This window comes from Neolamprologus brichardi, chromosome 17 (genome assembly GCF_056152115.1).
Source record: "Neolamprologus brichardi isolate AB-2024 chromosome 17, ASM5615211v1, whole genome shotgun sequence".
Classification (NCBI taxonomy): domain Eukaryota; kingdom Metazoa; phylum Chordata; class Actinopteri; order Cichliformes; family Cichlidae; genus Neolamprologus; species Neolamprologus brichardi.
The window spans coordinates 37,653,835-37,668,687 of NC_142120.1; the positions used below are offsets into that span (position 1 = coordinate 37,653,835).

The window sequence follows — 14,853 nt, forward strand, 5'->3', positions numbered from 1 at the left end:
AAATACATGTTCATAGTGCACATACATGTTTATCTGTGTAGATTCAGCTACTGTCATAAATTCTGCATCATACCAAAAGCTAAACTGTGGACCTCTGAAAAAGATACTGATCATAATTCACATCAGAAAAATCAAAAATACGTTTTCCTGTCCTTTCTCTGTGTATCTGTCAAATAAACACTGAAAAAGCCCAAAATATCTGCTCTGCTGTGCACCTGCACAAACTCCCACAGAGAACAGGCTCTAATCAAACAGCAGCCAGCACAGGTTCAAACTGACAGGCTGCTGGCTGATCACGCACTCGTTTATTCCTGTAAGTGACAAAGGGCAGTGCAATCCATCTTAAAGCTGCCCAACAGGCTGCAGGCTGTTAGCCTAAAATCTTACTGTTAGTATAACAGCACCTTTTCCAGTACAGTGATAAAAACAGCACTGCCTTTAATGATGTTATTACCTGAATAAGATTCAGATTTATTAACAGATGTAAAGGCTGTGGTCCAAAACAATCTAGTCAAGGTCAAACCTAACACAGGAGAACCATTTGCTGTTATGAAATGAAAAACCAGGCCACTGCCACAGAGAGACGGCGCTACTGAAGAAAGTGTTTACTGTGAGAAACATTTAAACAAATGCATAAATATTGGCAAACGTCCGTGGTATCGATTTGCAGCTCTTATTCAAACAAACCCACTAAAAAGTATAAAACGAAGCGATTACCCGCCTCTTTTACTTTTATCCAACTCTGTGTTGAGACACCAAACAGGGGAGAGGAAAGAAAGCAGGGAGCAGATGTGATTTATTTGTGAATAGCTTGAACAACATCAAAAAGAGGTAAGAGCACTGTTGGTGGATGCTGCTCGGGGGGAGGCATCCCGCCTCTGCACGTCTGACAGGTGAGCACGGGAACGCCGCTCCTCCTCGCTTCCTTCCCGCGCCATCGTTGTGATCAAAAGAGTGCTGGTTTCTACTCTGCAGTCCATCACAAAGTACAACTCGAGCAAACACTCAGGAGAGAGCGTGCGGTGTATGTTTAACTGTCAGATTAAATGATTAACATGTGATGCTCCTGGAGGAGCGGATGGCATGTAGCATGCCCAGAACATCTTTAAACATTCTGGAAATTATTTATTTTGTGTTGTCACGGAAACAACTTGGTTGGATTATTTTACCACAAACAAGGTGCCAGTGCTGCTGACCTCAAACAAAGGAAAAGCAAACAAATCATGAAGAGGAATCATCGATCAATGACTGCAGAAACGCTTTCACCAGTGTTGGTTTTTACAGAGCTGCTAATTTTACATCAGGTTGCGTCTGACTGACCAATCAGCTGAGCTCTGTAAAATGTCTAACTATCATTTTGTTGCATGTAAAAGAAGAGTTTGGCAAGGTCAGGCACATTTTTATCCAGGATCCATGCTAGTGTTACAGTCTACGACAAGTTACAGGTGACACATGACAAAACGTTTTCCTTTTCACATCAGCGACTGGAGGACTCGGGGCGGCAGACAGATGAGGTCACAGGAAACGGATTCCAGCTCCAAACTGGACACCGTCACATATCCTACAGAGGAGACAAGAAACTCAAGTCGGGAAATCTGGAGGCAGGTAGTCTGATACAATAAACCTACGCTTTGAAAATTCAATGGCTTCTAACCAGTTAGCCCTTCCCATGTTGTATCTATAAAAAACACTGAACCCTGTAAAATGCAGCAGTCACATTGCACCGGACCCCCACCTGTCCCCACTCTGAACTCCCATGGGCACACAGTAGTTGAGCTCCAGTCTGGCGATGTTTCCGAGCCGCAGTACGATGCCCGCTCCGTACGACCAGCGGATACACTCAGCTAGCTTCTGAAGGTGTGCTCGTGGACCGTCACCTGCACAACATAACATGGAACAATGATGCAGCACAACTTGCACGCTACAGATTCATCATTTCTGTTAAACAGTAACAGCTGATTGAGAAAACATGTAAATAAAACTGTCACAAAGCCCAGATGGAAACGAACTTATTATATCTTACTGTGAAAGAGCCACGAACAGGCAAACGTATCAAAGACAGAGGGGCAAAAAGCTGAATCTCACAGACGACAGTGTTCACCCACCGTAGCTGAGGTTGCAGAGATTTCCTGCGTTGAGAAAGAAATGTGTTCTAAAAAGGTCTCCAAAGCCTCCCTTGCCTGGTCTGAATGGTAGAGGAGTGTAGAGGTGCAGACCACCTGCCCAGTATGCTTCTCCACCCAGGTAGTCACCTAGAACCCACAGAGGAACCACAGTGAACTGTTACACTAACAATGGGGCGATCGTGCTCAAGAGTTGGGAGTTCGTCTTGTAATCAGAAGGTTGCCGGTTCGAGCCCCGGCTCTGACAGTCTCGTTTGTTGTGTCCTTGGGCAAGACACTTCACCTACCACCTACTGGTGGTGGTCAGAGGGCCCATTACATAAATTGTAATGTACCCCATTACAATTTAACTAACGTGACAGAAAAACAGCTCATAGTTTGCAGACTTTCTCAGGTGTTCAAACATCTGTGACAGAACACTTGGTGATGTCTGTTATCAATGTCCCAATCGACTTTACCTTCACTCTGCGGCCCGATGCTGTACATCCCAAATCCTCGTACACTAGTTGGGCCTCCAAGGTAAAACCTGGACAAAGTACAAAATGACTTCACCCTCAGGCGACAGTTTGATGACAAAATTACAAAAACTGGGTAAAAAAAAGCAGCAGGAAAGCAGTTCTACTGGTAAGTACAAAAGTCTAAAAGACAAATTATAACAAATAATTGTCCTCCTTCACACCAAACTCACAATAAATCAGCTTCATTATATTTCATTTAGAGTAACTGACTGGTCAAAAAGCTCAGTTTACTTGCTGATGTCTACTGTAGCAGTGCTGCTGAGTCAAAGTCAGACATACCTGTCAGCTATGCAGGACGGCTGTGCTCCAATGGGACACAGCATCCCACCCCACAGAGAGGCAGACAAAACCTGAGGGGACATAAAACGTTTCTTATACACATCACATTTAGTTTAACAACCAACTCTTTTGCCCCCTGCTGGTTGGCTGAGATACAGCCTGAGTAATCAAGTATAAAATGACCAAGTGAAACCTTCCATAACACAGATTTTATTACAGAATCACACTGAACAGGTCATGTGTGACTTATTTCACTCTTACAGAATCCCAGAAGAGCCGTCTGTTGAGCTGCAGCTCAAAATCCTCCTTCAAGAAGCTGGCGTCTCCTCCAGTGTATCCAGCCAGCTCCTACAGGTACAAACACACACTGTTACAATCCTGCAACACACCTACTGATCATTATGATCTTGATGTTGGTAACAATTAGGGCTGCCACAAACGATTATTTTGATAGTCGACTAGTCACCGATTAATTTTGCGATTAGTCGACTAATCAGATCATCATCCATTGGACCTAAAACGTACAGCTTATTGCACCAGCAGCATCTGCTCTTATATAACTATCATTAGCTTACAGCTTTAAGTGTTTAAGGTATGTGCTAACTAAAAATAAAGACAAGATGATAGTTTCTTAAATTTTAATGAAGTTTGCAGATTGTTTTGGTGAAGTTTAATAAACTCCTTGCTATCTAAAATATAACAGGACAGGAAATTCTCAGCATCTCACACTTCTGATAATCAGCTGTCTGCTTGATGTTTATTCAGCTGTGTAAAAACTATAACTTTAATCTCAGCCAAACCGATTTACTCAGGAACAAATAAAATACTGAAAAAAGCCAAACAATAACATTTTTAAGTTATCTAAGTGACTTATATATCATGTTTAACCTGAGTAGCGAAAGATGGCGGTGGGTTTGAAAATGATTAGCCGGGAGTCTCACGGCTCTAGTTAGCCTAGCCCCCGGCTAGCTATCGAGCTAGTGGGTAACAGACGTCTCCGAAAACGTCGGAGCGCTTTTGAAAATATGTGGTGTCTTGATAAACTGAGCAGATATTTGAGGTTTACACAGCTACATTCTCACCTGAAAATATGTTAAACGTTTATTTTGTGACCCAGAAAGAATAATAAGAGTAACATTAAAACTAACTAGCTGCCGCTGTCGCTACCCGATCCGTACCGGAAACCCGATCGGTACCCCGCATTCGCGAAAGGTGTCTACTTCCGGTCGTAGCGTTTTACGATAGTTATGGGTCACAGTATCAGTTAAGATGTTAAGAATAATAAGTATATCTTAAAATGTTTGCAATAATGAAGCATTTCAGTACAATGTAGACAAAAACGAAAAATAAAAAGATAGTTACGGATCGGGACTCCTCGATCCTTACTGCGCATGTGCAAAGTCGGACCGTACAAATCGGGTCTACCCGATCCGTACCGCGCATGTGCAGATGTTTTCTTCTTCTTCTGTTCGTTTAATGGCAGTTTACTCCCCAGTGTATGAGGATACTGCCACCTGCTGACCGAGCGAATGAACCCTATTGTAAACTGAATTGGCGTCATTACAAACCCGTGTTAAATTTGATTTAGTGATAGTCGAGTGTGTTTATGCTTGTCTGTGTGGAGAGGATTGACTGGAATAGTGATGATGATGTCCACTATCACTGTCAATTGTCAGTAAACACTTAATCTGGCTGATGAATCTTCACGTGACACATTGCTAAATCAATATTATTAAGTCTGTAATAAGGCGCCATTCTTCTTATTTTACGGCGCTGTTGTTCAATCGGGGAACACTCTCTGTTGAGGAGAAAAGCATGAATTTGTTTGTATACGGATTATCCATTGTTTTAATGTCCCGGGCAGTCGAAAAGGAGGCAGAGCTGTTGAGAAATGCTAGGAGCTAACTGGGCGCTAACCGTATCATTCAAATATATTGAATGTCGTAATGTTGGCAAAGAGAGGAAGTGACATAAGATTTGCGCATGCGGGGTACCGATCGAGTTTCCGGTACGGATCGGGTAGTGACTGTCGCTACCCGATCCGTACCGGAAACCCGATCGGTACCCCGCATGCGCGAAAGGTGTCTACTTCCGGTCGTAGCGTTTTACGATAGTTATGGGTCAGAGTATCGGTTAAGATGTTAAGAATAATAAGTATATCTTAAAATGTTTGCAATAATGAAGCATTTCAGTACAATGTAGACAAAAACGAAAAATAAAAAGATAGTTACGGATCAGGACTCCTCGATCCTTACTGCGCATGTGCAAAGTCGGACCGTACAAATCGGGTCTACCCGATCCGTACCGCGCATGTGCAGATGTTTTCTTCTTCTTCTGTTCGTTTAATGGCAGTGTACTCCCCAGTGTACGAGGATACTGCCACCTGCTGACCGAGCGAATGAACCCCATTGTAAAATGAATTGGCGTCATTACAAACGTGTGTTAAATTTGATTTAGTGATAGTCGAGTGTGTTTATGCTTGTCTGTGAGGAGAGGATTGACTGGAATAGTGATGATGATGTCCGCTATCACTGTCAATTGTCAGTAAACACTTAATCTGGCTGATGAATCTTCACGTGACACATTGCTAAATCAATATTATTAAGTCTGTAATAAGGCGCCATTCTTCTTATTTTACGGCGCTGTTGTTCAATCGGGGAACACTCTCTGTTGAGGAGAAAAGCATGAATTTGTTTGTATACGGATTATCCATTGTTTAAATGTCCCGGGCAGTCGAAAAGGAGGCAGAGCTGTTGAGAAATGCTAGGAGCTAACTGGGCGCTAACCGTATCATTCAAATATATTGAATGTCGTAATGTTGGCAAAGAGAGGAAGTGACGTAAGATTTGCGCATGCGGGGTACCGATCGGGTTTCCGGTACGGATCGGGTAGTGACAGCCGCCATTGTTGGAAACTGAGCTGGGCTGCGCTATGAATTCTGGGACACAGCTTCTTCTTCTTCGGGGTTTAACGGCAGCTGGCATCCTTGTACATGCAGTGCTGCCATCTTCTGTTTCAGTCCGTTATTACACTCTTAAATCCTACTACTTATTCCTGCGTCTTTTGGGATCTTACAAAGCTTCAAACGACGCGTCGACTATTAGATCAGTCATCGACGATTTTGATAGTCGACGTAATCGTGGCAGTAACAATATCATTCAACGGAAGAGTAGTTCTGTCATTGTGGGTTTAGATACACTGTAAAAAAAATCTCACATGCAGCAAAAACTTTACTTTTTTCTTCAAGAACAGAATCCAGGCTCATGTGTGAGTATAAAGATCCTTTGGGGAAGATTGGAGTGAAAAAGGACCATGGTGTTATATTTAGGAAGACTTGAATCTAGTGACTTATCAGCGAAGGCTCATTTTCTCATAAAACCTGTGCTCAGGTCTAAGGCACGTCCACTGTGGCAACGCCTTTAGACCTGGAAGAAACGCCCATTTTTCCCTACATGGCCTGTCTGTCCATCGTAACAGACGTATCTCTCAGAGCTCAGGTGAGGTCGAATACATATTGGCAAATGTGGGGATTGCTGCTTTTTCAAACCTAATGTCACGAGCCAAAAGTGTGGCAGACAGATGTTTACGAGTGTGCTTATGTGTGCACACTTACCTGGTTGATGCGAAGTAAGGCACCTCTGCTGGGAAAGATGGCAGAGTTCCTTGAATCAACTGACACAGTGTGCTGCAAACAAAACCAACAGAGCTGCTGAACTGGTGCAATCATCAATAATCAAGAACTCTCACAACATGATAATAAAGCACATTTTGAAAGGAACCGTAATAATTCAGCGACATACAGAGAGAGCAGACTTCAGTGAGTGTCCGCTCTCCTCGCGCACAGCAAAGGAAGCGCTGCGTGCCAGGCAGCCCAGCTCCCTCCATACACCCTCCCACTTCAGCGTGTGGTTGGTCACGCCCAGAGGAAACTGCAGAGAGACAGAAATGTTACTCTTTCCCTCTCCCAATAACTGTAATCATTGTTTAATATCGTTTCCACTGACGTTCAGTTCTGCAGACACGCCTCTGTCAGTCTCTTTCAAGGAGCTCCATGGAAACTGGCCGGTCACTTTGTACATGTTGAGGGTGAGGCTGAAACAGACAACGGCACTTCAACAGATACATTTGAACATATTTCAACATATAGATGCCTATTGGTAGATGAATGCGTAAGAAACAAGTTAAATGACGAATCAGAAGAACGACTGCTGTCAGAAAATGCCACAAAGCTTTGTGAGATCCTCATTAAACTGATTTTCCTTTGGCTGTGGAAAAAACTCCAGTAAGGAAAAACTCTGGTGCTGCAAGCTCTACATGATTAGCTGTTCCACTATGATAAGATAGTAACGCTGAAGGCTCATTGTGTCTATAACCTCGCAGAGACTGACAAGTAAAACAAATTACCATGAATTACTTTTCATACATCAACTTTTAGGACAGGGTGGAAACTCCAGGCCTCGAGGGCCGGTGTCCTGCAGGATCTGAATCCTGAATCACATGACTAGTTCACCAGGCCTCTGGAGAAGACATTGGCTGTGTCCCAATTCAGGGTCTGCAGCCTCAACAATCCTCAAGGGCCGCGTACTTAAAGACCGCTAAGGCCGGAAGTGCGAGGCTTGTGAAATGGGACGGTGTAGCCTCCGTCGCGCTGCCCAGGTTGCCTAGCAACCATGATACTAACAGCTGGAAACGTTTCATACAGCTTTGTTTGACAGAAATGAAGGAGAAAATCTTTTGTTCATTTGTTTGTTTCTACATGAGCTTTGATCATTCTCTGATTAAGCTCAGCTATTGAACGGCGTATATTTAAAAGTAAAGGCTTTAAAACCAAGTTAGTACAAACGTCACTAATGTCACATGACTGTGCTGACATGTGGCCAACAGTAATGTTTTAATGTTCTTCGTTATTAAACATTTGCACATAAATAAGTGACATGATATTCAGTACTTAGTTTACTAAGTTACTCTTCAGGCGCCCCTCATCTGCCGTTTTTTTCGGCAAAATTATCCACACCCATCGCCACGCTATGCATTCTGGGATATGTTGGGCCACGAAGTCTACACCGCCACGTCCTTAAAATTCAGGGAAATGAAGGACGCATTTGAGGGCCGCATTTCGAGCAGCCTTCGAATTGGGACAGCCTTCGTCGCGTCGCGGTGACGTAATCGGCCTTAAAATGCGGCATTTAAGGCTGCAGACCCTGAATTGGGATACAGCCATGTTGACGAGGTCATTCAGCCATTTGAATCAGCTGTGTTGGATCAAGGACACGTCTAAGACCTGCAGGACACGGCCCTCGAGGCCTGGAGTTTCCACCCAGTCCTAAGACAATTTCTTCATATTACAGAGAGCCTTTGTGTAGCATATGGTAGTTCGATGGAGGGGTGGGTACAGACTATAAGTACAAACCTTTATGTATATTTATAGATCACCACATCTTAAAGAAGCCATTGTACAGTATGAATGGATTTTAATGGGGGAACAGACAGGACAGACAGTTTTGCATCAGCATGATTCTCTAAGATCAGAGCTCAGCCTTCAAACTGTACAAAAGGTGCAAAACAATTATAACATATCAGGTTTAAAATGCTCAAAACATTTGTGTAATGAGGTTTCGAACCAGTCCGACTCCCACTGCCACAGTGACACCTACTGGCCACTTTCTGCTAGTATCACATTTTAAAATGCTATTCTGCACTGACTGTACTGGACTATCAATAATTATGATCAACACATGTTAAACACAGCAAGCTGTGACTATGAGTGTCTGACAGCAAATACCGCAGACAGGACAAAATATTAGGCACCTATGAAACTAAAAGTTTTAGTAAAAATTTTCCTGGTGCCTTTCTTGGAATTGAAGTGAATCAAATTGAGCTGAATGCATCTACAGACTCCAGAACAACTGCCCAGATACCAGTGAAGGACTTCGCCAAGTCGGGATTTTAGGAGGTGGTGAACCCTGAGGCAACAAGTAAAGTGACAGCTTGATAGGCAAGCCAGGCGAAACTAATCTTGTGTCTATTTTTCTGTCTGGGAAAGAAAAGAAGGCAAACTATGGAATGACAGGAAGTTGTCACGTGTGGGAAAAACCCCCAGTATAATTCCTTCAACAAGTGGTCACCAGCAGGGAGACTGTGTGGAACTGATGTGTCTACAAAATAAAGGGAGGCAGCCGGTTTTTCCTCTATGGCTGAAAAGAGGATTAAAGAGGAAAGAAAAACAAAAGATCTGCCTGGTCATTGAGTGAAGTCCACCTGTGGTAGATGCATCAATCCCTTCCAAATGGGGAAGCTGCACAAACTGTACCATCAGTGAAGACAGGAACAGACTGTGAGGCTGTAGACCATCAATAACGCCACTTCTGCAGAAGAGACACCACCAAGCCAGACTGAAGCTTGCTAAAGATAAGCTGGGAAAAGACTCGGCGTAGTGGAAACTCAGCCTTTGGTCAGATGAAATAAAACTAGAGCTCTTTGGCCACAGAGATTCTGCTTATGTTGGGAGAAAGAATGCAGAGGCATACAGCCAGATGAATACCATCCTCACGGTGAAACACGGCGGTGGGAGTATTATGCTGCAAATGGAAGAACGCAGTCTTACATATTTGTTTAATATGTGCGTTGAAGGACATATCCTGGTCAAAAATGACTCCAAGGTTCCTCACAGCGTTACTGGAGGCCAAGGTAATGCCATCCAGAGTAAGAATCTGGTTAGATACCATATTTCTAAGCTTTTCAGCGCCGAGTACAATGACCTCAGTTTTATCTGAGTTAAGAAGCAGAAAGTTAGTGGCCATCCAAGTCTTTATGTCTTTAAGACATTCCTGCAGTTTAACTAATTGGTGTGTGTTATCTGGCTTCATGGACAGATAGAGCTGGGTGTCATCTGCATAGCAGTGAAAATGTATGCTATGTCTTCTAATGATGCTGCCTAGGGGAAGCATGTATAATGTAAACAGGATTGGTCCTAGCACTGAACCCTGTGGAACTCCATAATTAACCTCAGTGTGTGAAGAGGACTCTCCATTTACATGCACAAATTGGAGTCTATTAGATAGATATGATTCAAACCACTGCAGTTCCCCTCTTAACATCAGGAGGACTAATAATCTTAACCCTGACAGTTTCTGATCCTTGTGAAATAATTCTTTCTCTGTGTGTAAAGTCAAAGCATCCAAAATAAAAGCATGTTTGGAAAAGCTGTGCTAAAAATTCCTGCTCTGTTTAACAGCTCAGTCTACAGTGGAGTGAAGTGTGTATGAACGTAGCTGATTGTAGTTATGGAAGAACATGAGAAAAATCACATAACAATGTTTCCATTTGTCATTTTGTGCACATACTTGCGTTCAAAATGTCCGGGTTGGGGCTTAAAGAAAGACAGGCCATAGGACGTCTCCTTGGTCCCATAGGAGAACTGGAAGGTGAGTTTCTCAGCTCGCCCCAACATGTTGGGCAGCTTCAAACCCAGAACCTGAGAGACGTTACAGAGGGTCACAAACACACATCTGTCAAACAGGTGTGAGGTATGATAAGTGTCTTTATTAATACAAACTGGGCAAGTTATTCATCACTGTTAACACATGCAGCTTGAATAACATGCCAGCTGTTGCGTCTCTCACCATGCTTCCTTCATTGTTGCCAACCATGGTATTGTAGCTCCCTGTCAGCCTCTTGACCTCTGTCACCTCAAAGGTTACATCCAGGCCATTGGGCAGAGCGTCTGTACCTGAGGTCCAATCAGAACAAAGAAAGCTTCTGTCAGCTGAGTGTTTGCCACACTACGCAGTCACTTTTAAAGACCGTCCCCTGCTTCACATGAGAACAGCAGGTGAAATCAAAGCTCTGGGCTACAGGTGTAAATCAGTTACCTTCAGATGTGTCGATCAGAACCTCGACGTCCTTGAAGATTCCCAGGCGGAGCAGCCTCTGCCTAGCAACATGAGCTCTCTTCATCACCTGAAAAAAGACCTCTGCAGTTATTTACGGATCTCAGACTCACTGAGACGACCGTGACGGCTTAATGAAAAGCAGAATTATGATACATACATCAATGAGATTTTTGGCATGGAAAACATCAGAGATCTCATAGCCAAGCAGATCCTCTTTGGTTCTCCCCAGACCCTGGATGTTCACATGCTGGACAACCACCTGTGATCCAGGATAAAAGTCACATCGTCACCAAACACTTACTTTTAAAAACTGCTGCTTTTAATCATGTGTCTGATGGTCATACCCTATTGCATGAGCTTGTGATTGAGTCAACACACTGCATTATGAACTACTGTAGCCTACATTCAGTTTACAGTTCATACACTTGTATGAAGTGTTAGGATCACAACAATTACTATTATTTTTGCACTATTGTGGTGCACAACACTTAGTACGGTGCTGAGCATAGCTGTAACTATCAGGCATATTTACATTTAGGACTGGGAGCAGTTAGGGAAATCATCTCCAGACATTTCACACAAATAAAACTGTTGTAGCTTCTTAACAATCAATGCAATGATTTTGTTCAACTCCTTGAATTAAGGTCTGCACTTCGTTTGCATCTTGACAGTTTCATTTCATATTTCTGTGGTTCCTCACAGAGCCCTGCAGCTGCCACAAAGGCGTCTATCAGTGTGTTTGACAGATGAGGTGCACAGAATAAAGCTCTGTATCATGAAGGGACTCATAGTGTAAAGTGCTTCCTGTGGCTTCTCTGCTCTCACTGAGCACTCAGAGCGCTTAAGACTACATTCATCAGTTCTCGCTCGTTAACACACATTCATACAGCACTTAACTGTGTGCCTTTAAGTTCCCTTTACCTATCATGCACACACTCTGGGTTCAGTGTCTTGCCAAAAGACTGTGGACTGAAAGAGCGAGGGAACAAATCCCTGACATTGCCATTAGCAGATCCCCGCAGCCACAGGTTCCCCCGACAGTGGTCAGTGTGCTTCTTGTGCTCCAGTATGACCCATATCTAAAAGCTAGTGTTGCCAACACTGTGCCTGAGCTACTCCTGAGAAAACACTGCTTTAAGATCTCCTTCTGCTCCAGTTGTAGCACACAGTCACTGCACACGAATCTGTGCTGCACGTATCTCCGTCACAAAGAGCTACAGGTCACCCATTGCATCATGACAGAGACGTAGCTAGGTCAAGAGAGACATGGAGTCCCATCCCTGTTAGTATCAGTGTGATTGCACTAATGAGCGTGGTTCTTTCTAAGAAGCACATCAATATATGTTCAAGCCCAGATTCTGTCTGAAACATTTGGGAGTCAAGACCACTGAACTACACCTGATGCAGAAAAGAAAAGCCGTTTGCATGCACCAAGGACACAACGTCAGTTTTTGTGTGACTCACATTCAGAAAGGTTGTATTACCTTATTTATTTAGTCCTTTCAGTGCTGCCTAAGATTACCTACCATCCTTCTCTTTACAGCCCCTTTCCCTAAATCCCAACCTATCTTATGACCGTCCAAATTGTGGATGCCTGCTGACAGGCAGCTCGCGAGCCGTTCATCCTGTCCACGTGCATGCTGCGCTTGTAGCAGATGACCCTACAAAGCAAATGAGCTGACTACATCCAATTGTGACGGTACGGACAACCTGAGGCCTGAGTTTTTGGCTGATCGGGTCACTTTCTTAAGTTTAACTTTGTAGTTGATACTTGGCCATGTTTAATATGAACATCCAAAGCTGCAGAACATACAAGACATAAAACAATAAACCACACAAACATACAACTAGCATGTTTTGCTTTGACAACTACTCACATCTTTGTTTTCAAGGATCTCCTGTTTGGAGTCTTGTCCTTGGTCTGGAGTCTCCATGAAATCTTCAGGGTGGACATCCAAGTCCCGGCCATGCATTGGGAGTGGATCCAGACTCTGCACCGAGGACAAATAAAGTGCATTAATGCAAGGAAACACAGCATACCTGAAACAAAATTTACTTTTGCAACATATTTAATTGAAAAAGTGTCCAGAAAAAAGTTACATTTGCTATTTTTCCAGGTCTGATGCTGTATTTTGTATTTTGAAATGGTTTACGTCACAGTGCGAGAAGGAAATAAAAAGTCTCAAATTGGAAAAAACACTTCGTATGGCACCTTTAAAAACCAGCTGGGAAAGAAAGGGCAAGAGGGTCAGTGGGTGGAGCTTTCAGGAAGGAGTGTCTGATGTCGGTGAAAGTCGCTGGACGTGGAGTACTAGCAAAGACAGGAGTACTGAAACGCAGTAAAGACGTGCGGGACATGACAAATGAATGACAATACTGGTCTGGGCAAGTACTGGAAAATAATGTTCACACAGGTGTGAATTTTTAGTGTTTTCCTTTAAATACTCGAAGGCGCAAATGTCCCTAAAATATAATCACTATAACCAGATGTTTTATCTAAAACGTGGTGACAAACCAGCGGAGAAAAAACTCAGTTTCGCCTCGTTACGTGAGCTAAAGGCAAAGTGTAACCGTTTAATCAACAAGAGCAATCAACCAGTTTGACGCGTCGCTTTTTACAGTACGTGAAGTACACATGCTGGTGACTCTGTAGCCTGCAGCATTCACTGGGCAGGGAGGTCATCATATAAAATGCACCTGAAGGTTAGGATGAAAGAAGCTTTACCTTAGCATGGACGGTCCCCATTTTAACTACCGGCGCCCCAAAACTCTTCAGTCCACGTCAGCTGCGCTTTAGTACGGAGAAACTGGTAAGTGACAGCAGCTACTTTCTCCAGTACCAAACCCCCTTCAAGGAAGACGCCATGACAGTTGCTGAGGTTCAGTGCTGCGTTCGTGTACACCTTGTAATGTACGGAGCTTCAATGAAGGATAACACATTCGGTAAATGTTGACAGTCGGTAAAGGTTGCTGTGGTTATGTTTATGTTCGCTGATAAATGAAACTGAATAAAATAACGTAACTTGAAAGTTTCAGGTTGTTACGGGGTCGCTGTAATGTCAATACGAGTTATCGGCTATTGTTTGTACTGTAACGCGAAAATAAAGGCACACTGTTATCCCCACAAAAGTTCAGTATTCATTATTTTAGGACATTTTGACAGGTTACATGCGGTAATGTAACAAAAACAATCTCGAGGAGAAGAAAAAGATATGATTATATGATTATAACTGTCAAAGCGAACATATTTCTGGTTCTTAAAGGCATCACTGTGGCTTCTTCATGTGATTGGATGGAATGCAGCGCTGCTCTGCTCCAACCTGCCTCCTGGAGGTCTGTGCAAGACAGTCAAGCGGACCGATAAAAGACTTTTACGTCATTGGACTTGTCCGCCATATAAACGAGTCACGTGACGACTACGCACGCAGACGCGACTGGCTGTGTCCCAAGAGACCGCACGCTTGAAGTACGCGCACTACGTACGGCGCGTACTATAAGTAGGAGAAGTGCAGAAGGGAGAGACCTGTGAAATGTGACGGTCTAGCCTTCGTCGCGCTGTTCAGGTTGCCTAGCAACCATGATACTAACCGCGGGACACGTTTCATACAGCTTTGTGTGACAGAAATGACGGAGAAACATGTTTTTGTTCATTCATATTTTTTATGACATCACTTTGATTAGTTGAGTATCTGAGGCTGAGACCACAGGACTGTAAAACATGATTGTTGGGCTTCATTTCTGTACTAAACAGTCATTTCAAGATTAGTTAGTAAATAACAATTAGCTAATGTTGTTCATGAGACTAAAATCATCTCATTGTGGTAATGTAAATATAATATGGACAATATTATATGTATTGTCAGATAGATAGATATAAACAGCAGTGAGCTTGAACTCTGGGTCAAAGATTGAAGTTGCAGTTATTTATATTTCCTATCACTTTAAATCTTCACTCAAAGACAAGTACCTTTGACAGCAGTGGCGGTCCTAGCCTGTTTGGCGCCCTGGGCGAACACTCCCTCTGGCGCCCCACTCCCACAC

The 14,853-nt window shown here is 43.3% G+C and overlaps 1 protein-coding gene across 1 annotated transcript; it reads right to left on the bottom strand.

Annotated features, from left to right (window-relative positions):
- Positions 1-779: 779 nt before the first annotated feature.
- On the bottom strand, positions 780-13,702 carry samm50l (sorting and assembly machinery component 50 homolog, like). The gene is made up of 15 exons (XM_087830474.1): positions 13,538-13,702; positions 12,690-12,803; positions 10,970-11,071; positions 10,792-10,879; positions 10,543-10,649; positions 10,264-10,394; positions 6,925-7,012; positions 6,721-6,849; positions 6,534-6,605; positions 3,182-3,268; positions 2,921-2,991; positions 2,582-2,649; positions 2,106-2,252; positions 1,736-1,877; positions 780-1,561 (listed from the first exon to the last, which is right to left on the bottom strand). Exons 1-15 carry the CDS (start codon positions 13,556-13,558, stop codon positions 1,516-1,518), a joined length of 1,413 nt encoding a protein of 470 aa, XP_087686600.1. The 5' UTR covers positions 13,559-13,702; the 3' UTR covers positions 780-1,515.
- Between the last annotated feature and the right edge of the window lie 1,151 nt (positions 13,703-14,853).